This window comes from Wasmannia auropunctata, unplaced genomic scaffold (assembly GCF_000956235.1).
Source record: "Wasmannia auropunctata unplaced genomic scaffold, wasmannia.A_1.0 LD336074.1, whole genome shotgun sequence".
Classification (NCBI taxonomy): Eukaryota; Metazoa; Arthropoda; class Insecta; order Hymenoptera; family Formicidae; genus Wasmannia; species Wasmannia auropunctata.
Genome location: NW_012026816.1, coordinates 1,872,854 through 1,896,897, shown reverse-complemented (window position 1 = coordinate 1,896,897; position 24,044 = coordinate 1,872,854). Strand labels below are relative to the sequence as shown.

Sequence of the window (24,044 nt, the reverse complement as noted above, 5' to 3'; positions counted from 1 at the left end):
GGTTATTGACAAGCATTCTCTTTCTCTCTCTTTCTCTATCTATAATTGATTCAGCATCCTCTCATTTTTTTTTCCGATCGCACAATTTTATTTTGTCGATTCGAACTTTCTCACTTCACGTAATTTCACACATCTCGCGCAAGTATCGCCCGCTCGGGGCTTCACCCTTTCGCGCCGAAGAGGATCCGCGCGTTCGCATCTCGACGCGTAAATTTTCTCTCCTCGGCTATTCGCAACGTAAGCAGGTCAGAGAAGTTATATTAGAGCCCTCTCGATCGAGGTCTGATTCTTACCTGGTGGCGTGAATGTACCGGTGGGGGGGGGTTTCACATCGCGTTTCCCGCGTAACGGCTGGGGTGCGCCGCACGACCCTCTATATCGGTGACGCCGCTTTATCGTGACGGTTTTCTTCTGGTACTTGTGCGGAATACATAGCACTACCGTGTGCACCGGGAACAACGCATTGTTACGTCCGTCAGCTGCTGCTCCGCACCGCTCCGAGTCGGCACGCCGCGCCGGGGGAGCTGCAAGAGGGGCGCGAAGCCGGCTCTAGCGTGGAGAAGGGTACGACGGCAAACGACGGGGGCAACCGTCTCGACGAGAGGGACAAAGGGAAAAACCTGAGGTGGAAAGAGAGAGAATAGAGAGGGGACGGCTGATGACGCACATACGAAGCTGGACCCTATCTCGTGCCCAATTAGCTTACTTCGAATGGCGTGTAAAGTAATTAATCGTTTTAACGTAAATACCGTGTTTCTATTTCTTTTGTGTTACAACGAAAAAAAAATTAAGAAAAGAAACAGAAAGAAAAACATATAAAAAAATAGATGGAAGCGGAAAAAAAGAAAGAGAATTAAGAGAGGGAGAGGGAAGGGAGAAGGACTCTTTCGAAGAAGCTGGACGTTTCTAAAAAGCATTTTGTTTTAAACCGCGTAAATAAAATAATTTATATAATATATAATTAACCATTACTGTATAAAATAAAAAAAATAGAACAAAGTAAAATTGTATATTGGTTCATATTTTAGAAATAAAATAGAAAAAAAACAAGAAGAAATGAAGGCTAATAAAATGAGCAAATAAAGATGTTACAATTTAATTATATCATTTTATTCGATAAATACCTATTAAAGCAGAATATTGTTGAATAAAATTATATATATAATTATATTACAACATCTTTGTTTATTCGTTTTATTAGTCTTTAATTCTTCTATAGCTTCTATTTTAAAATAGAACAAAAATGAAAGAGATAAATGGGAGAAAGGAGAGAAAACGAAAGACAGACAGAGAAAGAAAGAGAGATGAAAAAAAAGAGGATAGGTAGTTGAGCTAATTAATTATCAGATTGTTATTAAATATTTATAAGAAAGAAGAAGGGAAATGAGAAGATCGTAATAAAACAAACAAAAAGAAGATGAGAGACAAAAATGAAATTAAAGAAAAGTTAAACGAATATCATGTTAATTTACAGTATACAGATACCATTTCGTCACGATTAGTTCTTAAACACTATAGAAGGTCCACTAAATAGTGTAATGACAAAGGTCATTCCTGCTTTCCGCCCAGAACTTTCATCGATAGAAAGTAAAGATTTACGCGTTGACTTAGATATCTTCTCACGATTTCTGCACACCCGTTTTAATAATGTCTCGCGCTTATTATACTGTCCGCTTAATTACACAGTTTAAATCGCGCGATATACAAGTGTAAATGACGCGGCACTTATAGCGTGATGTTACATTGTACATTATGCAGTGTCCTACTTCTAACGGACATTAGCCAGCAATAGAATCTTCTATAAATCTGGAGATAGAAAGAGAAATAGAGAGAGATCTCAATTTTCAGCGAGAACGTATCTGTTAAAGATAGAATATATCTATTCTTTATCACAGAAAGTATATTTCTTAGCGAGAGTATATTTATTTTACGTTGTAATTATTCTCTTCGACGTACAAAATTTGTAATGAATTTAAATATTTGCAGCTACGTTCTAAGTGGAAAACACAATACATTTCTCGTGAAAATAAATAGGAAATGCAAGGGCATTTATTAGAACGTAGCTGCAAATATTCAAATTCATTACAAATTTTGTACGTTGAAGAGAATAATTTTTGTTGTTTATTTGTATCTCTAAAGTTTCACATAATAATAATAATAATAATATTCAAATTAATAATTATAATTATTATTATAGAATCTTATCTTATTGAAAATGCAAGGTTTTTGTTGTTTATTTGTATCTCTAAAGTTCCACATTTGTAATTCATTATATAACTATAAAATTATTGTTGTAATACCTTATTACGACAATAAAGTCTTTGCGACAATAAAGTCTTAAAGTTTTATCTGATCGACTTGTCATCGAAGAAGACACGCGGTATATAAAAGTAGGATGTATCCTGTAGCAACAACGGTAAACTCTTCATATGTTACCTAGAAACGACCTGCTGACAGAACATCGCGTTGAATTTCATGCAAATCGTCTGGAGAATTAATTGCGAGAATTGTTCATATAATGATATAGCTTGAATGATGGAAACCGTTTAAATTTAGAAAGCACTTTTTCGATCGTCCGTCTGCTCCTTCTTATATAATAATTTAAACGATGGTGTCATAATTAGAGACAAATTAGTTCTCGATGAAATTATATCGAATAGAGTTGAAGGTCACTTAATTGCAATGCTATGAAAATGTTAAAACTAAAAGGCTGAAATATATTCTAGAGAGTAAATAAATTAAAGATATTCATTTTTACGAATTTGCGTTATTACATATATATATGTATAACATAATTAAGAAATTCATAGCGAAATTTCACAAAAAAAAATAATATTTACCCGGGAAAAAAATTCCATATATAATTATATATAATTATATGCAAAATATGTTCATATATGTTTCTTTCCTCTGTAAAATTATTCTTTAATACAAAATTGATAATAATAAGAAAGAAACATAAAAAATAATTAAAATAATAATTGTTACACTGTTTTTTTTACAAAAAATCAAATTTGAAGAGACGAGCGATCGTGGCGCGAGGAGCTGCGTGGCAGCTTACTGTGCCGAGGATCCAGATTCAAATCCACCCAGAACTATGGTGCTCTGAAATGCGCTGCCAGTGCTATACGGCATTTAGCGGCGTAAATTGAAGCACGGTTTCTGGAAGGCGATCGCCAAATGGAGATGACGAAACTGGAGGTTGTTATATATGTATATTATACTAAAAAATAAAGTTTAAAGAAATAGAAAAGTGGCATAAGTTTAATTATATATATATATAATTATATATGTATATATATAATTAAAATAATACCACTTTTCTATTTCTTTAAACTTTATTTTTTGTAAAAGAAACCAATGCAAAAATTATTCTTTTAATTATTTTTTATGTTTCCTTCTTATTATTTTGTATTATCAATTTTGTATTAAAGAATAATTTTATAAAGGAAAGAAACATAATATATGGACATATTTTGCATTTAATTATATATAATTATATATGGAACTTTTTTTCCCGGGTAATTGAAGAGACAATGCAGAATTTTTGAAAAGTATCTCCTTTTTTAATGTAAAAATCTCTACAAAAAACACTTATTATATTTATTAGAAGAGTTTAGAAATAGAAAGTTGATCAAAATTTGTTGTTCAATGTGTGTTATTGCAAAACGTATTAATTGCCTTTCGACTGCAATTATTATATACATATATATGTCTTTAATTGAAACGGCAGTAGGTAAAATAAGTAAGCCCGCGGTTCTCGTACAAAGATAAGTCGATAGATTATCGGTAGTAACATTACCAATAGAAGCATATATAGTTGCGTAATCGTTTGCCGATACAAGGGAAAGATGGCTCCCCTCGAACACGGCGAGTCCGGCTGCGCGTAAATGCGTTAATGTGTCAGCGAACGGCAGGCATCGATCCATTTGTTTACCGAGGTCGTCTGCTAGCCCGACGTTCCCCGACGTGTGCTCCGCAAACGTTTGCGAATTATGCTGTGAGAAACGCTCGTGTTTATGTGACTGCTGGCGGGTGCACACGGATCCGCAATGCCGGGGACCGAAGTTAGTATTATTCTATTCAAGTACAGTATGTATGTGCCAGACAGAGAGACGATCTCTCTGACATTCTGTGACATTTCTAATGTCAAGCTCGGCTGTGCGACAGTAACCGAGACAAGAGTTCCACGGCGCGTCTGCTATCTGATTTTTTATTGCTTGAATATTATTGATTAGTCAATATTATGTAATAATTTACTTGTTCCATTGACTTGCTGTTATTTACACAGCAGTGGTATTATATCTAAATCCATATTGTGGAATCTAATGTAATTAGCATAGTCTGTTATCTTTTTTTTTTTAAGTTTACTGTACTATAATGAACATTTAATTATCGCATTATGAATCGCGCATCCTTAGAATTAAATGCTCTTTAAAACGATAGGTCTATCTTCATGTGACATGTTACATATTTCAGGATAGCGCATCGGAGCTGGGAGAGATAGAGAATGTCAGGGTGGTGGTGCGAGTTCGGCCACTCAGCACCAAGGAGTTTGACAACCACAGCAAGAATATAATAGAAGTGGATACCCTGAACGCCGAGATCACGATAGAGAATCAAAATGCGGCGCATGGAGAGCCACCGAAAGTCTTTTCCTTCGACGCGGTGTTCGACACAGACTCCACCCAGGTGGACATCTATAATGAGACCGCCAGGCCAATAGTCGACAAGGTGCTGCAGGGCTACAATGGAACGATCTTTGCGTACGGCCAAACCGGCACCGGCAAAACCTACACCATGTCCGGCGCTAAAACCTCCCCACAAGCCAGAGGCATCATTCCAAACACGTTTGCTCACATCTTCGGTCACATAGCTAAAGCCGATGAAATTCAGAAGTAAGGCTTCGTACACACGTCTTGTCGAAAACAAACTATTGTATGATGTATAAATGACGTAAAAACACGAGACTTTTATTGCTATTTTACGAAATAATGCTGTACAATTCTGTGAAGCAGATATCTTGAAACAGCTTGTATCATTAAAATAGAGCATTATCATTCAAAAGTATATGTCCACTTTGATTTTTGTATGTATCACTTTTATATGCTTTAAATTCATTCTATTTTTTTTTATATATACGTAGAATGTAAAATTTCGCGTCAAGATTATTATTAAGCCCAACAATTAGAAGATTAGGAAAGAAGATTGAAATTCACTTTTCTTTAAAATTAGCATTATTTAACCATATTTAACTAAAAAAAGACAAAGTGGGCAAATATTTTTGAGCGGTAGTGTACTTTTCTAAGCAGATTGAATTTCTTCTATTAATATATTGATTATTGTAATAGATTTCTCGTGCGTGCGACGTACCTGGAGATCTACAACGAGGAAGTTCGGGATCTGCTCGGTAAAGATCAGAATACTCGATTGGAGGTGAAAGAAAGACCTGACATCGGAGTGTTCGTGAAGGACCTCAGCGGGTACGTGGTGAACAATGCCGACGATTTGGATCGCATTATGTCTCTCGGCAACAAGAATCGTGAGTAACGACAGTACAGCGATGCGGCAAACATGCGCAGTTTTGCATACGTTTACGATGCATACATGCTGAAAGTAATCCTGAATTCGCGTAGGAGTTGTCGGGGCTACTGCCATGAACGTGTCCAGCTCCCGGTCCCACGCGATATTCACAATCACGGTTGAATCTAGTCAGATCGGCGAAGATGGGGAGCAGCATGTGAAAATGGGGAAGCTCCATTTGGTGGATTTAGCTGTACGTATGTCGGTCATGCGACACAACGTTGTTTCTTCAAATATAAGATTTCCATTTTACGTTCCTGAATTTTCTTGTCTATTTTCTCACTTTTCTACATTGGCAGGGATCGGAGAGACAAAGTAAGACAAAGGCGACGGGCCAGCGGCTTCGCGAGGCCACCAAGATTAACTTGTCATTGTCCACATTGGGGAACGTAATATCCGCGCTGGTTGACGGACAAAGCTCTCACGTGCCTTACAGAAATTCGAAACTGACTAGATTGCTTCAGGACTCGTTGGGTGGAAATTCGAAAACGTTGATGGTAAGTGATACAATATAGACATTCCATACGTTTACTTATTGTAAATAATTATAGATGCTTTAGCAGTTTTAACAAGTAATGTTATAATTACGCGTTTGTTTTCGTGATTAAAAAATATTTAACGTCATTAATATCGCGATTTCAGTGCGCAAACATTAGTCCGGCGGATATAAACTACGACGAGACTATAAGCACTTTACGTTACGCGAATCGCGCGAAGAACATCAAGAATCGCGCGAGGATCAACGAGGATCCGAAGGATGCTTTGCTTCGTCAGTTCCAAGTCGAGATCGAACAATTGCGCAAACAGCTGGAGGAGAATGGCGCGGAACTCTCGGAGTCCGAGGACGAGTCCGAGGATTCGGAGGAATCGAGAGAAACGAAGCGGGACAAGAGGGCTCGACGTAGAAGGAGTCAAATGATGTCGGTGGAAGAGTTGGAGGACGGAGACGTGGACTCGACAGAGAAGGTCGATAAGGCCGAGAGGGACGATAAGAGTCCGGTGGACAAAGACGTCATCGAATTGAAGAAGACTCAGTAAGTTTTTGTTCAAATGTAAAATTAATGTAACAGATAATTAAATCTGTAATATGAAAGAAATAAACGATGTAAGAACGGACACTTTTAAGATCAAGTGCCCTAATTCCAGGAGCGAGAAGGAAGCGCTGCGAGAGAAGATGCAGAATTTGCAGAATAAAATATTAGTGGGCGGCGAAAATCTGTTGGAGAAGGCGGAGGCACAGGAGCAATTGTTAGCCGCCGCGGCGGTCGAACTCGATCAGCGGAAGAGCCGAGAGGAGCAATTGAAGAGGGCCATTAAGGCGAAGGAGGCGGAGCGCATCGACATCGAGGAGAAGTACTCGTCTCTGCAGGAGGAAGCGGCTGGGAAAACGAAAAAGTTGGCGCGCGTGTACACGATGTTGATGTCCGTCAAGGCGGAGCTGTCCGATCTGCAGCAGGAACACCAAAGGGAGATGGAGGGTCTTCTGGAGGGTGTACGGGGAATCGGCAGGGAGTTGCAGCTGCAGAATCTCATTGTGAATCATTATATTCCCGTTCAGTATCAGGTATGTGAAAAATATTGTTGCGCAAATTTTCTTAGAATGTTATCAACTGAAAACTTGAAAGATTAAAATTTTCAAATGAGTCAAAATGACGATTAACGATCGACGAAACGCATCGAAGTTAATCTAATTTTACGAAATATATTAAATATATTGTTTAAGTGTATCTCTGTGTTATCTTACAGACGATGATCAAGAGATACGTTCACTGGAATGAGGATATAGGCGAGTGGCAGCTAAAGTGCGTGGCGTATACAGGAAATAACATGCGCAAAGCGCAGACCGCGTCGCCGGCAGGGAATACTAAAGACGTAAGATTATCCATTTTGTCATATTAATCCTAGAAAGGACACAGTACGAATTTTTCTGGTGTTTAAAATTCTATGACCAACATTTCGATCTACATAACGATATATAAAAATTTCTCTTTATTTGCAGACAATACCGCCAGACATGTCGAACATATATCTCACTTACAACATCGGGATAGACAATACAACGTTTGTGCAACCGAAGAAAGTGCGAAGCCGTTCTGGCGTCCCCAGACCAACTACCGCGCATCGACGTACACCGCACTAAACACGAGGATCCTCGGCCGCGTGGAAACGCAGAGGTTTATCTTCTCTCACATTTTTGTAGATCTATTTTTTCTTAGAGACTTACGCAATCGTGCGAGTGTCTGCAAGATACTCGTATCGGTGACTGGTACGATTAGATAATATACACCCGTTTCCGGTTTCGCGATATTCTATCTTACTTTTTTAAGATCTCGAGACTTTTTTTTATACAGAGTGTAACCTGCCTGTGAGAAAAATGTCCAACTATATCGATTGAGTGGTTACGGTTGAAACTATAATTTAACGCCAATCTCACACACACACACAAACAGACACAGTAGATAAAACTATTTAAACGCTTTCTGTTTGAAATCACTTTGGAGTCACGCGCCATAGAAGACACAAGTATTTTATCCAAGAGTATTTAATTTTTTATTTATAATATAATATAGAAAGAGCATTCCAACGCATTTACAAATCGTGTGTTAAAATATTATCGGAAATACATTTTCGTGTTAATAATATTCGAAAGAGATCGCTCTGGTAATGTAGAAAATAATACGAGTCCATTTAGAAAAGTGTGAAAAGAAACAATGCTGTACCTGTGGAACGAGAAAGATTTGAAAATTTCGGAGAATCGACGTATATAAAAAAAAAATCATGACATCGTATTTACATGATATTTATAGATTCGGTTTAAAATACGACGTTCTCTTAAAGATAAATTTCTTCTACATTTAGAAATTCGTATATTCTTCGGTAGCTTTGTTCGCTTGTACTCACTCCCTACATGATTCCTTCGGACAAACTTGGCATAAGAAATTACGTAAATAAAAAGCTAGAAGTAATACGGCGCATATATTTATAATTAATGTCGAGTATCAGTGTCAAATAATCGCGTTAGAGTTACGAGGTTTTATTTGACGAAGTAGCCATTTTTATGTGCTATAGTGATATTAGATTCGTGACGAAGGATTTTAGAGACAGTGCGAACGTCTGAAAAATATATCGCGAGAAACGTCCGGGAAGGTCGGACGTTCTTTGAACGCCTATATTTTTGAACTTTCGCATTGTCCGAATACGTTTTATACTCTCTCTCTTGTAGATCTTTTAGAATACCCGACGAGGTATGTGCATTTATTATTTATTACTGTGATACACCGAAAATGCTTTCGCGCATGTTTTCGATTGAGTTTTCGTCAACGCTTTGTTCAGCGTTATAAAGTAGCCGGTCCACGGCAGCGCTTGAGTATTTATTGTTGTCGCGACGTATGTGTCCTGTTTTTGTATTTTTAATTTGAGAAATAAAGAAGATAAATTTCGACCAGGCGTTATTCCCGATAATCCCAGTAAACTACTTCACCTTTCGTCGCGTCGAACTTAAAAAGTCTCCTCTATTCTATGATCCTGGATATATTCCTGGATCCACTTGTGAATCGTAAATTGATGGAACTTGCGCGTCAAGACAACGCTGTACGGATCGTTACTGTTACTCTCTCGTAAGTCGAGATGATGCGCGGCATCCGGGATCACTATCGCAATCGCCGACTCGGATAAATTGCGCAGCACACCTCCGCTCGTCCACGGATCCAGCAATCCGTTGCTGCGAAAAGAAAAGAAAAATGAAAGTTTATTGACGGCTCAGCAATGAAAAATCCCAGGGTACGGAGGCAAAATTAAAATGAATCGATCGAAATAGAAGTGTGAGAACATTTACATAGAATAAAATTAGAAACATAAAAATTAGAAGGAAAATATATATTATAATATAGAAGTGAAATAAAATTAGAAACAAAAATATATAGAAAATAAAAACAAAGTGATTTTTTAATATTTACTTATAGATATCATTTTGTGTACCTGAAAATGATGTTAGATACATTGATAAAATTCTTACAGCCGTATTGCTCGCAAACCAAATAAGGTTGCGGCGATACGGAATATTTCTTGAAACAGGTGTTGTTATAATCTGCGAGGTTCCACGCCTCCGGCTCGAACATATCGTTGACGCCATCGGTGCACATCGGCATCACCATTTCTGTGCACGCCTGATAATTCCATCCCTGATCGGCGTCCAAGCCCGGCTCCGCATTCTTCATGGAGATGCAGCTCGCCTTCCTGGTGTAGTTCGTATAAACGCTGACAGCTCGGTAAAGCGCCGATAACAGCGGTTTTCCCGTTAATGACGCGTTTGTCAGGTGTTGACAGAAAACCTGAGCATATAATAAACGTTCAAATCATCAGTTTTAAAATTCTCACATTGATTTTAATTGGAATCTATAATTATTCTGTATACACAGAACATTAAAAATAATAATCTTGTCCAATTTTCAGTAAAAAAAAGCGATTTTACATTCGCCAGAAGATTCATGGAGGAAATTAAGTTTATGATTGCAAAACTGGAGAGATGCTCACATTAATCGGATTGCCGGGTAGCGGCGCTAAGAAGTTAGCCTCGTATGGATAGTTGACCATGGCCAGATTGATGTAGATATTCTGCAAAAAATCTTTCAGCGTCTTGACATTCTCCGCGGTTTTCAGCGGCTCGCACAGCCTCCAATTGTCCGACAGCCATTTTTTGCCCTCGTCTGAAACGCAAGAGCGGCAAAGATTTTAGAAAATCGAATGTCAGGTGAATTAATTACGACCAAGTGTTGGGGGAACTTATTTCACATTACCGTTCGAAGTCACATTCGTTATCGTGCTCCACGCGTTCCGGATAAGTTGCGGGCACGTTGGATTCGCTACACGATAATCCGACGTTGCTATCCGAGCGAATGCCCCGCAATCCACGACGCCGGTGAACTGCAGAATCGGCGCGGAGGCCGCAATCGCGCTGCAACGATAATATTTAATATTATGCAATATTGTAAACGTTTGGCGCGATAAGTTGCCGTTCACATGAATTCGCGCTGTTGCCAATAAAGAATATTATTTTATTGCATGTACGTACATCTTTGCCTCAGATATTATGTATATTGTCATATTTTTTATATATACGTAGGCTTGGAATATGAATAATAAAATTCTCTACCCTAGTTTAAACTTTTTTCACATTTCTTCTTGCACGGATTTAAATCGCGATTAACTCTAAAAAGGAAAGCGCAAAATTAAAATATAAAATAATGTATCCTGATAGAGCCGATCTTGAAGTACTATTTACAAATGTTTACGATTTAATGTCAACGATTTATAATTGTTGAACAATTACGATTGTGTATATCTGATTGAGCAATTATCGCTGCATAAGCGTTAAATATAAAAATATCTACATATCTAAATATATCTAAATATCTATATATTTAGATATATTTAACATAAAATGGATATGTGTTTAGGTATGTCTCCTCTACGTTTCTGTGCTCTTAGCTGTACAAACAAGGTACCGCTATCGTCCAACGATAAAACGTACCCCTGAACAATGTGGGGATACTTCATGCGTATCCAAGCGCTGAGCATACCGCCGTACGAGCCACCGAAAGCTATGACTGGGCTGCGCTCATATCCCGGTTGCGATTTCAAATGATCGATTAGCTCCACGTAATCGACTAGAGCTTGCTGGGACGTTAGATAGCCGAGATGTTGCGGATCCGTGAAGGACCGGTTCCCATAGGGCAGCGATTCACCGTAGTAACGGTGCTCGGCGAATATTACCAATGCGCCGAACTGTGGTGCGATGTCCCATATGAAACCCTGCGAAGGATATATATAACTTGTCAAAGAATTGAAATGAGATAACGTACAAAAGGCTAAAGGTTGATTTTATTTAAAGAGTGAACACCACTTTGACACCCTGAAATTTAACACTTTTTCGGAATTTTTTTTAAGAAATGCGAAGCGTTTATAAAAATCCATTTACATTTATTATACATATATTAAAGTAGAAATTTTATTTTTTTTTCAGTTGATATATTAAAAAACTTTGCGGCTTGACAGCTGATGGGCGGGAGCGCTTTGAAAAAAGAGGATCAAGCGGTGGGCACGACAGCTTATCGTAGACTTGACATAGAACAATAAAACAAAAAAAATTAGTTTTTTTAGTCCAAAAGCTAGTAGAATACGTAGCCGTTTAAAAAAATATGCATTTTTTTGATATGGCATCGATTCAAAGTAAAATGTAAATTTTCAACCAAAAATTTCGTTACTTAAAGTTACACGGAAAAGCGAGATATCAATATTTCGAAAAAATCCTACGTATTCTACTAGGTTTTAGACTAAAAAAACTAATTTTTTTTTGTTTCATTATTCTAGGTCAAGCTACGATAAGCTCATCGTGCCCATCGCTTTTTTCCCGTCCATCAGCTGTCAAGCCGGCATTTTTTAATATATCAACTGAAAAAAAATACAATTTCTACTTTAATATATGTATAATAAATTATTAAATGGATTTTTATAAACACTTCGCATTTCTTTAAAAAAAATTCCCTTAGGGCATCAAAGTGGTTTTACCCCTTAATGACGTGGTCTACAGTTCACTAATTTTTTTACTTTCTTATCGCTAATTTAATATATTAATTTTAGTTTTAAGATTTATTTCATGAGCAAAAGATCTGAATTATCTCGATTAGGATTTACTCAATTGGAATAAATCCATTTCAATGCAACGAAAAAGAAAACAAGAAATTTTATTTGTTAAATATTATAAAATCTTCTACAATCTAATCTGCATTTTATTAATTTTACTATTTTACTATTATTTAATTAAGGATTATTCCGTTTATATTATTAATATTTTATTAAGGACTATTACTTCATAACAATTTTGTAGTAATTAATATGTTTATGCATTAGAGAAGCTTAAGAACTTCGTGTTTGTTAGGAAGATATCATTTACAAACACATGATAAAAACATAAATATAATCAGCACTTAATTAAGCCGCTGCAACTAAGCGCACAACGCGATATCGCGTATCAATTATCTTGTCTGAACAACTGACCGCTCTTACCGTATTCTCTGCGAAAACTTCGATACTGCCTTCATTTCCGGTGTAGAAGAATATAGGGGCATTTTGCGTTTTTCGCCAAGTGTCGTTTACGAGATATCGCAATTTGAAAGTGTCCTGTACGGCAAAGCTGAAGTGATCCACCTTAGGAAACGTATTGTAAAATGTTAACCAGCAGTAATTGATAATGAATTTTATTTATGTCTAATTTTCATTTTTAATAATTTATCAGTTTTGTGCGTCTAGCAGAAATTAAGTTAATTAATAATTACGTCGTAATTACTAATTAACATGTTCCATATCGCGCCGATTTTGTGCGACTGTCCAAATTAAACCTCGTGTACCACAATGATGCACGATGTGATAATTATTTCATACTATACATATTAATTATAATTAATTTCATACATATTAATTGTATATATCAATCAATGATATTATAAAATATTTTATGATATTTGCTTCCGTTCAGTTAAATGGTATGAATGGAAAGTTTAACGTGAATGATACACATGGAACGTGTTTACACAATTATTTGCTTGTTATAATTAACAGAAATTGATAAATAACTATCCCGCGCGCAATCAATAATTGATGTGTACAGTCAATTAGTTTTTTAATTGATTGAAAATTAGTGATACAGCTGTGTCATAAATAACAAATAATCAGCACACGTGCGCGATAACTCACGCGCACGTCGAACGTCTTGGTCTCGTATTTGTATTTGCTGCTTCGCGGCGTGTCATGATTGAGAGCCCGGTTCGCGGCGATTTCGCTTCCAAGCGTCAGCTGGACCATCGACCGGCATAGCGCGACCGCGACACAGAGCAGCAGCGATGTCCGTAGCCACATGATGCAGCCACGAGAAAGCCCGCGTTCTCACTGGCGAATACTCGTCCTCTCCGCGAGTCGCTGTAGCACACTCGGGTCTCGGCAGAGCACTCCGTCCTGCTCCGTCCCGCTTCGCTGTCGCCGCGCGACCTCGTATATACGGGGTGTCGCGGAACGAACAAATCAGCTCTTCAACGCAGTATCTTATTCGGTCGCGCATTGCGCCGTCAAGTTATATATATATATAACTTAACTATATACTATATATATATATATATCTTCGTAAAATGGATTTATAACGTTAAAACGCAATACGGTCTTTAAGTTTTAATATTACAAAACGCATGGAACAATTTTCGAAGTAAAATAAGGTAACAATACACTTCGACAGCGACATAAATTCTTTATTACAAAAAATAAATTAATTCACTCTACATACAAAAATACAATAACTAATTAATATTAATAATACTTCTCTATATCCAGTGGTGACACTGGTGAACTAATGTTTACCTATTTAAACGTACGACATGCGACGCGTCGATGTCGGAATAAATCTTACCAAAATCTTCACATAAAAAGGGATATACACAAGGATTTTATTTTTATATTATACTCCGCGATTCTTACAAGCCGATACGATAATTGGCCATTCTTTGAGATTGCACACAATTGCATAAAATAAGTAAATTGAGAAGTAGTAAGAGGGAAGGAGGGGAATAGGGGAAGAATTTAATTCTGGTTTAATATAAATTTTGGTGTCTTGTTTCGATTAGATCAATCTTAGATTCAATTTTCGTCAAACTTTTAAAATTAAAAAAGATACGAACAAATACTTCAGATCTAATTGTTACGATTGTACTTAAATATACTTTTCAAGTCATTTAAGATTAAAGATAACGTAGATCTTCGTTACTCAGTCCTGCTGTCTAACGCGCTAAAAAATGTTCATTACAGTCCGAATTTTATTCTAGACAAAACATGAAACATGCAAAGCAAATTTCCGTCAGTCATATTTTGTATGTACAATCCCGATATTATTCATGTTCCTCCTAGCGCGCTGTGCACGCAAAATATGTAAACAAACGCCTAATGCTCGAGAATAAACGTTGACCGAGCGGCGAGATAATTTTCAGTTCGCTACGCGGGAGGGAAGGAGAAAAAGGGGGGGCAGGAGCAAAGATTAAATGTTTTTCCTTAACAACTATGTTTTGATTTTCTCTCTTTATCGCGCTTACTTCCGTAAGAGGACAAGAAGAAAAAAGAGAGAGAGCGAGCGAGAGAGAGGGGAGAGGGAGAGAGAGAGAGAAAGAGGGGAAAGGGAGGGAGGGAGAGAGAGAGATCCGACAAAGAGATCCAGTCTTGCTTATTATGTCATAATAATGCTCAGCGGAAACACGTGACTAAAGCTTTCCCTTTTTTGTTCGCGAGCCTGCGTACTAACCGCCTTCTGCCTCCAAGTTGCAGACGACTTGCAAAATTGTGATGTACAATAGAACACCTCTATTCCGTTTTCCTTCATTTCGCGGATCTCTCTACATTCTAGAACAGTCATTCCCTTGCGCCGCTCTTCCTCCACGTATTTGTCATGTAACCGCAAAACGAGATGAATAGAATGAGAAAGAGTGATACGGAGGGGCAGCTTCCCCAACGGTTCCCAACGATTACTCCAGAATAGAGACTCTACTGTACAATATTGGTTAATATAAAAACGCTTTTTTTTCCCTATCAACTAATAATATGCATACAGTACCGTTACAATACGATTAAGATACTTGTACTTCAGATGTTTATAGCTTTTAGAGCTACGCTTAACGTCCGCCGCTTCGTCGAGACTCGAGATTGGCAAGCAAACGCGGTAATATAACTTTACCGGTATTATATGATTTACTTACACGTATATTGGTCCCTAACATAAAACTCCGCTAATAAACTGTTGTACAATAATGTGCTTTAAATTATTTAAAAAAAAAAGATATCTAGCCTCTGTAAACTACTACTTTATCTTAACCGGAGAAAAGCTATATTGCATTAATTTAGAGAATATTTCGTACGTACTTCAACATTTATCTTTGTACTTCAGTGTAAGTCCCATTTGTTCCTTTTTTTCTGCATGCTGATGCTCAAGCCTCTTGGCTTTCGCGACGTACTGCTCGTCGTGCGCCAGACAGCTTTGTTGTACTTCTTTGATGGCCTTTTTGTATCCCTCCTCGACGCGTTTACATTCACGCAACAGAAACTCCTTATTCGACAATGCATAGCTCTGAAATTCGAACGCGTCATATAGAAAAGAGGTGTCTTACGTAGGAAAATAATTCACTAGACTTACTGGTTCTCGTATACGCACCCTGTAATTGTTCGCGGTCTGTTTCGCCTTTAGATACTTGTTTATCAGATGTCTCTGCTTGTCCAGCAGAATCTTGATATCGCTGTTCAATTTTCCCTCGACGGACCTCAACTTCTGTATCTCCTCATCTTTGTCCTTCTCCTTAGCTTTACTCTCTTTTAATTCAGCGAAGCATTTGGTCATTATATCGTCGGACCTCAGCTTCTGTATCTCCTCATCCTTCTCCTTCTCCTTAGCTTTGCTCTCTTTCAGTTCAGCGAGCCATTTGATCATTATCTCGGCCATGTAGTTTCTATCCTCCTCCACTTGATTCTCCTTCGTCTGCAGATCCATATTCAGTTTCTCGATGCGCAGCTTTTGCGCTTGCAGCTGTTGGTTGCAGGTCTCCAGTTTGCTTCCTATTTTCTGACTGATCTGACTGAGTTGATCGACCTTCATTTTCTCCGTCATTATCTCTTTTCGCAAAGCTTCCATCTCCCGATCCTTCTCGCTGCACTTCTTCTGCAACTCCAACACGGTAATTTTATACTTTCGTTCCAACTCTTCCCGCTCCTTTCTATTCTGCTCGCCGATCCCTCTGAGCTCCTTCGCTACTCTCTGCTCCATCCCTTCCCGCATCTCTTTCGCCATAATCTCCTTCATCTTCTGAAAATCCGTACTGTCGCTCGTACTACGAGGCGACAAATTCAATTCCGCGGACACTTTGCTCTGGCTCTTGACATATTGCTCGAATTGCTTGGCTTGGTTGCGCAATTTCACCAACAGTTGATCTCTCTCGTCTTTTATCTTCTCCAAATCTTTCAACAGTCTACTCAGGTTTTCGTCCTTGCTTCGTAACTCGTGCTCGAGCTGTTGCAACCTCTGTTCCAGCGCTAGCTCGCTCGCGCGTCCTTCTTTCGAGTTACTCCTGGATAATTGTGCGACTAAATCTTTGTACTGAGAGAGTTCTTTCTCCAATTCACTCTTTGAATTTACTGACTTACTTTCGCCGCTTTTCCGTAACCTTTCCTCGAGGCTGCTAACTTTTTTTCTCACGTTGAAGAGTTCAGTTTCCAATTCAGAGATCTTCTCTTTACAGGTATTCTTCTCGCCGAGCAGATTGTCGCATTGATTTTTCAGTGTCTCGTTGTCCGTTTGGAACCGAACAATTTTTAATTTGACGTCGTCCGAGTCTTCCAGCTTCGCGATGCGTTTCAAATTCAACAGTTCCAAATCTAATTTGGAAACTTTTGCGAGAAGATCCTTTCTCTCACTGTCAACCTTATCGTATTTCTTCTTCCACGACTCCTGCGTGATCTCCATTTGCGCTACTTTCAATTTGGCGTTGTTCAATTCGGTTTGGTAATCGGATAATTTTTTCTGTTCTTGCACAGCGATTTGCAGCTTCTCTTCCAAGCGTTTACAATCTTCCTCCAACTATAATACAACGGAATAATATCATCAGAAGTATGAAGGACAGATTTCAAAATAAATGTAATTGAATTTCAAATATTTAACTTTTCGTACGATTTTGACACTTTAAAACTAAAGACATATTTTATGCCTGCATGGAAATGAGGACATGGAAGTATGAAAGGAAGCTGGCAGAGGAAGGGGATAGTGAATTGGCGAGAATGTGTTGGGCCTCTATTCTGTACCCGCTACCGACAATGATTGTCGGTATCATTGCGCAATTTTTTTATCATATAAGGAAAGCTGCGCAACAACACCGACAATCATCGGTGTGTACAGAATACAGTCTCTAAGAAGAACGAAGGCTGAGAAGGAGAAATAAAAGGTTTTCAAAGACTGAGAAGAGGAGAGAACTTTGGAGGAAACGAGAAAGGGAATGGAGAGAGGGATTAATAAAGGGAAAAGATTTTGCAAAATAAGGAAAGATAGGAAAAGAAATTCAAAATTTAATAGATAATGGTACGGAAGAGTGAAACAAAAAGGAGTATCGGAACATTTGAAAAAAGATTGGGAAGAAAGTAAATGGAGAATAGTTAGGTTAGAGAATAAAAGGGGAAAAGGAAGAACAGATAATGGATAGAAAATGAAGAGAAAATATAGATTAGGTTAGAAAAAATCACGGAAGCATATTGGAGAAGATTGCAGGGGATAGGAAAAGGGGGGAGGAAGCTGACAGAAAAATTATGAATGGAAGAAGAGAAGGATAAAGAGGACAAGGAAAGAGGGAGAGAAAGAATAAAAAAGATAAGCGAATAGAAGAGAAAAAGAAAAGAAGTAATCTTAACGAGTGGAAGGTTATATAAGATAGAAAACGAAGGTACAGAGAAGAAAAAGGAGAGAGAGTTAGAGAGTAATCAAAGACGAGCGTTTAGGTATAAGAAAAAAACATATTGCATAAGTAGAAAGGAATGTAGGCGAAGAGTGATAGCGGAGAGGATGTGAAACGATAGAGATTAAGAGATGCGAGAATATATTATTGTATTATTGTAGCTAATATTGTAATCTCGAAGGGAATTCAATAAATATGTAATATATGTAACATACATGACTTATTTACCTGATTAATTTTTTCGAGATGTTCGGAACAATGGTCCGGAAGAAGAAGGCTTATCTCTTGATTCGGATGCGCGTTTCGTAGTTCGTGTAACGCTTCTTCTTTCGCTTAAAATAATAAATTAAATTAAACTTCTCATTTAAGACATTTATCGTGATTGGTATACGTTATTTCGGTATAAGTTATTTCGCATCTCTTGTTTTGTATGGATTCAACACTTACCCCTTTCTATTTCTGAATGTATCTTTTTTACATGATCCTCCTTTTTTCTCCTTTCGTGCACAAGATCTTTCTCCAATTCGATTATTTGGCTTTTAAAGGCCTCGCATTCCTTAGTCAACTTATTACACAGTTTAACTTGCGTTTGTAAATCGCTCTTCAATTTCTCCATGTCCTTGTGATGCGATTCTATTTCAGCGTATTTATTTGTCAGCTCTTTAATTTCATTTTTATGCTCGTTTATTAATCGTTCCTTCGTCCCGCAGACGTCTATGTACATTTCTTTTACACGATCTAACTCTTTTTGTGTTTGCTCTAATTGTACACTAGAAAACAAAAATTCCATTTATTATTATTAGTAATAATATAGTTTTATCGAAATGTGTAAAGAATGATTAAAAGCTATCACAAACATGATTGACACTTACGACAATTGTACTATTTCGATTTGTGCTTCTTGCTTCACTCTCTCTACGGCTTTAGCGTGTATCTCCAGGTACTCGTTGTTATACTCATCGATAGCTTCTTTTTCTTGCTGCTCCATAGTTTCCTGATGCATCTTTTGAAGCTTCTCCTGATTAACAGCTAAAGCCTCCTCTAATTTTTTTTCCAAAATAATCTTTTCTTCGCGCAACAACTCGTACTGTTTCCTCACGTCATTCAGGTGATCCGAGAGCTTCTGTATTTTCGCGTTCGCTTTCACGGCCTCGTCCGTTAATACAGATCTCAATTCCTGTTCTAACTCATTTATTCGCTTGGCATTCTGCGCTGCTTCCTGACGGCTTGCGTCAAGTGAGATCAAAGCTTTGTCTAACTCCTCTTCTCTCTGCGAGAGAGTGTTCTCTAAACGATTTATTTCTGTTCTCTTCGCAGTTTGACCAGCTAAGCATCTAAACAAAAATATCATCGCATAAAAAATAAACGGGAAGATTAACACCGTATCTAATAAGGACTGAAGATTTAAATGACACTTACCTATGTAGTTCACCTCTCAATTTGTTCGAGACGTCATCGATGGGTTTCGATTTGGATTTATTATAAAGTTTGCTCAGTTTCATCTGTCTGATCGAGTCAGATTCATCCTCCAGAGTAGTAGCCAATAATAAATCGTATTGCGCAACGTCGTTTTTAGCTAGCTCCAATTTATTCTACAAATAATTAATAAATAAAGATCTTGTCGCTAAATCAATTTCTTATAATACAATCTGTATTTAAAAGAGAAGGAAATTGGTGCAGAATCTTATAAATTACCTGTAACTCTTGTACGTTTTTATGCAGAGCTTCCTTTTCCTGAGTCAATATTTTCACTTGCGCCTGCAGCTGCATCACCTGCTGAGCGTTATTAGTGGCCATGAGATTGCGACATTGAGTTTGACTGTCTTGCAGCGCCTGTGCCAATCGATTCATGGTGTCACCCTTCTCTACCATGAGGGCCTCATGCGCTCTTCGCGCATCGTCCAATTTATGTTCAAGAGCGATATATGACGATTCCTATTAAGATTTAAACAATATAAATTAAATGAAACAAAAATTCACATTTTTAAATAAAGCAAAATTAACTATGTAAAGGATATTACATAAAATGTGCAAAGCAATAAAAAAGGAAAACGACACAGCTTATTAAAAATATACTAAATGTATTAAAAATATGCAATTGTGCATGTAAAAAAAATCGAAGTGTAAATTATAAAGAAACATGATGAAAATGTATATATTTTGCAACGTGCAATTGCAAAGATAATCAATAGAGAACTTGCCCAAATACTATTGTTGTCGATGTCCTTATTGAGCAGCTACATGACACAAATATGATATGTATATAAAAGGATATATTATATATCCTCATGTGTATTTCATACATATATATGTATGAAATACACACACGACGTACACAATTTACATAAAGAAATCAGTAATACCTTGGCGTTTAATTTGCCGGTAAGAACATCTATCTGCGTCTGCATATTTTTCATCTCCACCGCATGTTTTTCCTGCGCCTGCTCCAAAAACTTCTCGTGCGTCCTGTCATTCGTTTGCAACACCTGTGCTCTTTCCAGGACAGCAATCTTTTGTTGCAAGTCCATGACAGAACCCCTCGCGATTTTCAGTTCTTCCGTTATCTGTAAAAACAATTTTATTGACATTGACGGATTTGATGTTAATAAGAACAGAATGCGGATTTGTATCTTACGTTTTGATTCGTCTTCTCCAAAACTGCATTCTTTTCTTTCGCAAATTCCATTTGCCTTTGCAGACCAGTTATCTCAACCTTAGCATCAACTGGAAAAAAAAAAAATGTTAAAAATTAAAAATAAATTAACAAAATGAAACGGTTGGGATGACGCATGGCTCTGTGTGAAAACAGTCGACGTACATGCAGCAGGTTCCGGGTTCAATCCCGACTCTCATCCCATATATATACCAATTTTATAAAAGGTTAATTGGAGAGTTTAAAGGAAATGAAGAGTATAAGCTGAATTTCTTAAGACCAATTTTGGAAAGCCATATTCCATTTACAAAAAAAAAGAAATATTAACAATTGGCAAAATATCAACCTGATTATATATTATATCGCTAACAATAAGCAAAAAAATGTTAAATTAATATTGCTCTGGACATTTGGCAACATCGTCAAAATATTGTACTGCTCTAAACATTTCCTTTAAAGCTGTAAATAATTTGAAGCTCTTCCTTACTCAATGCCTGTTGCGCCTGATCCCGCGATATGCTGCTTTGTTCGGCTTCCGCTTGTAACAGCATCAATTGCCTGTTCATTTGGGTATTTTCGTTCTCCTTCTCCTGCCGCAACTGCTGCAGCTCTTCCCTCAGGCGACTAATCTCCCTCATCCTGACCGTATACAATACTTCCAATTGCTCCTTACTGTTATACTCGGCCGATTTGTATGCTACATCGTCGTCTACTGGCCTGCCATTCGGACTAGTCTTATAACAATGATTCATGTGATCCGAGGTAGCGTTGTCGCCTCCGCCAAACTCATGAATCTGCTTACTTTGTACATTATTTTCATATACGTCGTTAATACCGTTATTGGAGTATTTCCGGGGTATGTGAGTATTGTAATGATTGGATGGCGTCTCGTAGTTGCAAGGGTAATTCTCGCCGAACGTGCACTCCTCGGCCGCCGACGGCGGCGGCGGTGGCGGGTGCAACTTGCGGGGATATCCGGTCGGCGGTTTCGCCAATTCGTACGGCGTCTCCATGATGCTGTTACTGTCGTTGTAACGATTGTTGTTGTACGGCGTCCCCGTTTGTTGCCTGTACAAATCGCAGTCGGGCTGCGCGATCCCGGTCTCGGAATCGGATCTATGATTCGTTATCACGTCGCGATCGTAATTGTTCAGATTATCCACGCGATCGTAATTGTTCAGATTATCCACGCAATCGTAATTGTTCTCCGCCCGATCGTAAACACCAAAACCATCATTTTGCGGATGCGCCACGGCTACCTGACTTTTGGCAGACGTGATCGACTCCAGGCCGGAGTTGACCATCGCATCGGTACGCTCGGCGTCTCTGGTGGTGTTGTCCTGATAATGACTACTATTGATGGAACTGGCATCGTAATCGTTTTCCAAATCGTCGAACTCCTTGTCCAGGCGATCCTGGATCTGAAAGGGCAAAAAGTACATTAGAATTTCATTCGTACGCATGCTCCCTTAAAATTTTTCCAAAAAGCTTCGAGATCTCAGAAAGAACTGATTCAATTAAATTGCTGAATTGGCTAAATCTTTCAATATGATTCAATTCTTTCTGCAGCTAAAATCTCGGAGTAATTTTTAGCATCGTACCTAAGGACACGCTTAAAACACTCCATGCAATTCTCTACTATCATACCAGACAATAATACATGCCACCAACACATGAATTTTTCTGTGACAAAATTATGAGATAAACTTTCAACTGCTTCTTTCCGTCTGTCGTGCACCGTAATAAAAACTGTTCGAGAAACTATCTCTACACACGTGGATCCCGCAAATCGGTCTCCCAGCGGTAGAGGACAGCGGTATCTCGAAAAAGTTTCCCGCGACAAAATGCTACACACTTGGGGGTGGGCCTTGTCGATCGATTTCCACCTTTCTTGTGAAGCGCAATACCAAAAAAAAAATACGACAGAAAATCTCTCTCTCTCTCTCTCTCTCTCTCTCTCTCCACAGCGAAAGAGTATTCTTCGCGGGCAAACGATTTCCGCGCGAGTATTCTTTTTCGCCAGCGGAAACAACACTCCGCGTTTACTCCCGTTCGGGGAGAGACGTGGGGGGGAAAGAAAAAAAAAACGTTACCTCGTCGTCGAGTCGCCTATGGTCCTCCTGCGCCTCCTGCTCCTCATCCTCCTCGAGTACCTGCGCCGCCGCGTTCAGCTGTATGCTCTCCGAGCCCTGGAATAGGCTCAGACCCGGACCCGCCTCCATGCCCCCGGGGCAGCTAAGCTCTCGCTCGTAAGCCGAGAGCTCACGACGGACCTGCGGACGCGTCTATTGTGCGCAGCATATTTTTGTTTATAACGCCATAACCTAGACGCAACAAGTGGGTCACGCAACGTATACTACGCACACACACGAATACTACGCCGCGGCGTCGGCGGCGTCGGCGGCGGGCCCCGCTATCGCGTCGCGACGACGGGGGTTACTGGAGGGTACGCGTCGCGACGCGCACATCCCTCGCGGGAGAACTCGCGGGCGGCCACGGGCGCACGGTCGCTGCTGCTGGCTGGCTGGCTGCCGCGGGACGCTGCTGCGCGATTCACTAAATGCACACGCCGCCCGCCCGCCGTGTATATACGCCGCGCACGTACGCGAGAGGAGAGGTCCCCGGAGCGCGCGCGCTTGTAAACAATCCGCGGAGAATCGGTTGTATACGCGGGCGGTATACCGTGTAGTACGACGAGTTACGAGAGGCCCCGTACCCGTACGCGGAAATGGGCTCCCGCGATGACCGTCGCTCGCCTCCGATTGGCCGGCCGCCGACGGTTATCATCAGCTATCGCTAGAGCGCGACCGCCCATTTAGCGCCTCCGCGCTGGCTCCGCTTGGCGTGTTTAGCGCTAGGCGCGTTTTAGCCGCGACTACCGTGTTCTCATCCGGCCGAGGGGTTTGTTCTTTTTCAGACTCTCACAATCAGTCTGTCAGCACCAAAATATTTGTGTGTGTAGCGGTAGTGGAATGGTTGAAGGGGAAAAAGAATCATCGAAAGAAATATCAACATCACCGTTTCATGAGAAAACTTTAAAACTCTCTGAGAAATTTTAATTGATCGGGCTCCAGTTCACCCAATCAATGCCCAATGTGCCAGACGGTTGAGGACAGTCTCGGAAAGTGTCCGCAATGAAACGGCCTGGATTTATTCAAAAAACAGGAGGAAACATTTTCTGCCGAATAATCGATTAATAGACCGGTCTAACCTAAGCCCTTTCGAAAACAAACAGGTAACACTTGACTAAACTGCGCGAAATTTATTATCGTATCTTTATTATTATT

At 39.0% G+C, this 24,044-nt stretch overlaps 4 protein-coding genes across 8 annotated transcripts in view; 2 read left to right on the top strand and 2 right to left on the bottom strand.

Annotated features, from left to right (window-relative positions):
- Window positions 1-3,877: 3,877 nt before the first annotated feature.
- Window positions 3,878-9,025, top strand: LOC105449619 (kinesin-like protein KIF3A). Its single transcript, XM_011688913.1, has 9 exons — window positions 3,878-4,067; window positions 4,480-4,898; window positions 5,352-5,542; window positions 5,637-5,776; window positions 5,883-6,080; window positions 6,226-6,617; window positions 6,730-7,147; window positions 7,330-7,455; window positions 7,583-9,025. The coding sequence occupies exons 1-9, from the start codon at window positions 4,053-4,055 to the stop codon at window positions 7,721-7,723; spliced, it is 2,040 nt and encodes a 679-aa protein (XP_011687215.1). The 5' UTR covers window positions 3,878-4,052; the 3' UTR covers window positions 7,724-9,025.
- LOC105449621 (lysosomal Pro-X carboxypeptidase) lies at window positions 8,115-13,587 on the bottom strand. Its single transcript, XM_011688915.1, has 7 exons — window positions 13,336-13,587; window positions 12,649-12,789; window positions 11,114-11,394; window positions 10,380-10,537; window positions 10,117-10,289; window positions 9,562-9,914; window positions 8,115-9,304 (listed from the first exon to the last, which is right to left on the bottom strand). Exons 1-7 carry the CDS (start codon window positions 13,495-13,497, stop codon window positions 9,082-9,084), a joined length of 1,491 nt encoding a protein of 496 aa, XP_011687217.1. The 5' UTR covers window positions 13,498-13,587; the 3' UTR covers window positions 8,115-9,081.
- A 474-nt stretch (window positions 13,588-14,061) lies between these two features.
- On the bottom strand, window positions 14,062-23,070 carry LOC105449618 (centrosomal protein of 152 kDa-like). The gene is made up of 11 exons (XM_011688912.1): window positions 22,851-23,070; window positions 21,245-22,178; window positions 20,740-20,828; window positions 20,468-20,668; window positions 19,800-20,039; window positions 19,524-19,696; window positions 18,977-19,438; window positions 18,552-18,874; window positions 18,333-18,436; window positions 15,824-17,239; window positions 14,062-15,739 (listed from the first exon to the last, which is right to left on the bottom strand). The coding sequence occupies exons 1-11, from the start codon at window positions 22,977-22,979 to the stop codon at window positions 15,536-15,538; spliced, it is 4,275 nt and encodes a 1,424-aa protein (XP_011687214.1). The 5' UTR covers window positions 22,980-23,070; the 3' UTR covers window positions 14,062-15,535.
- A 543-nt stretch (window positions 23,071-23,613) lies between these two features.
- LOC105449616 (D-tyrosyl-tRNA(Tyr) deacylase 1) overlaps window positions 23,614-24,044 on the top strand; it is a 5,031-nt gene continuing 4,600 nt past the window's right edge. For all 5 annotated transcript variants that reach the window (XM_011688906.1, XM_011688910.1, XM_011688909.1 and 2 more), the window contains exon 1: window positions 23,614-23,992. The gene's annotated coding sequence lies outside the window, so the exon portion shown is untranslated. The remainder of the gene's footprint in view (window positions 23,993-24,044) is intronic.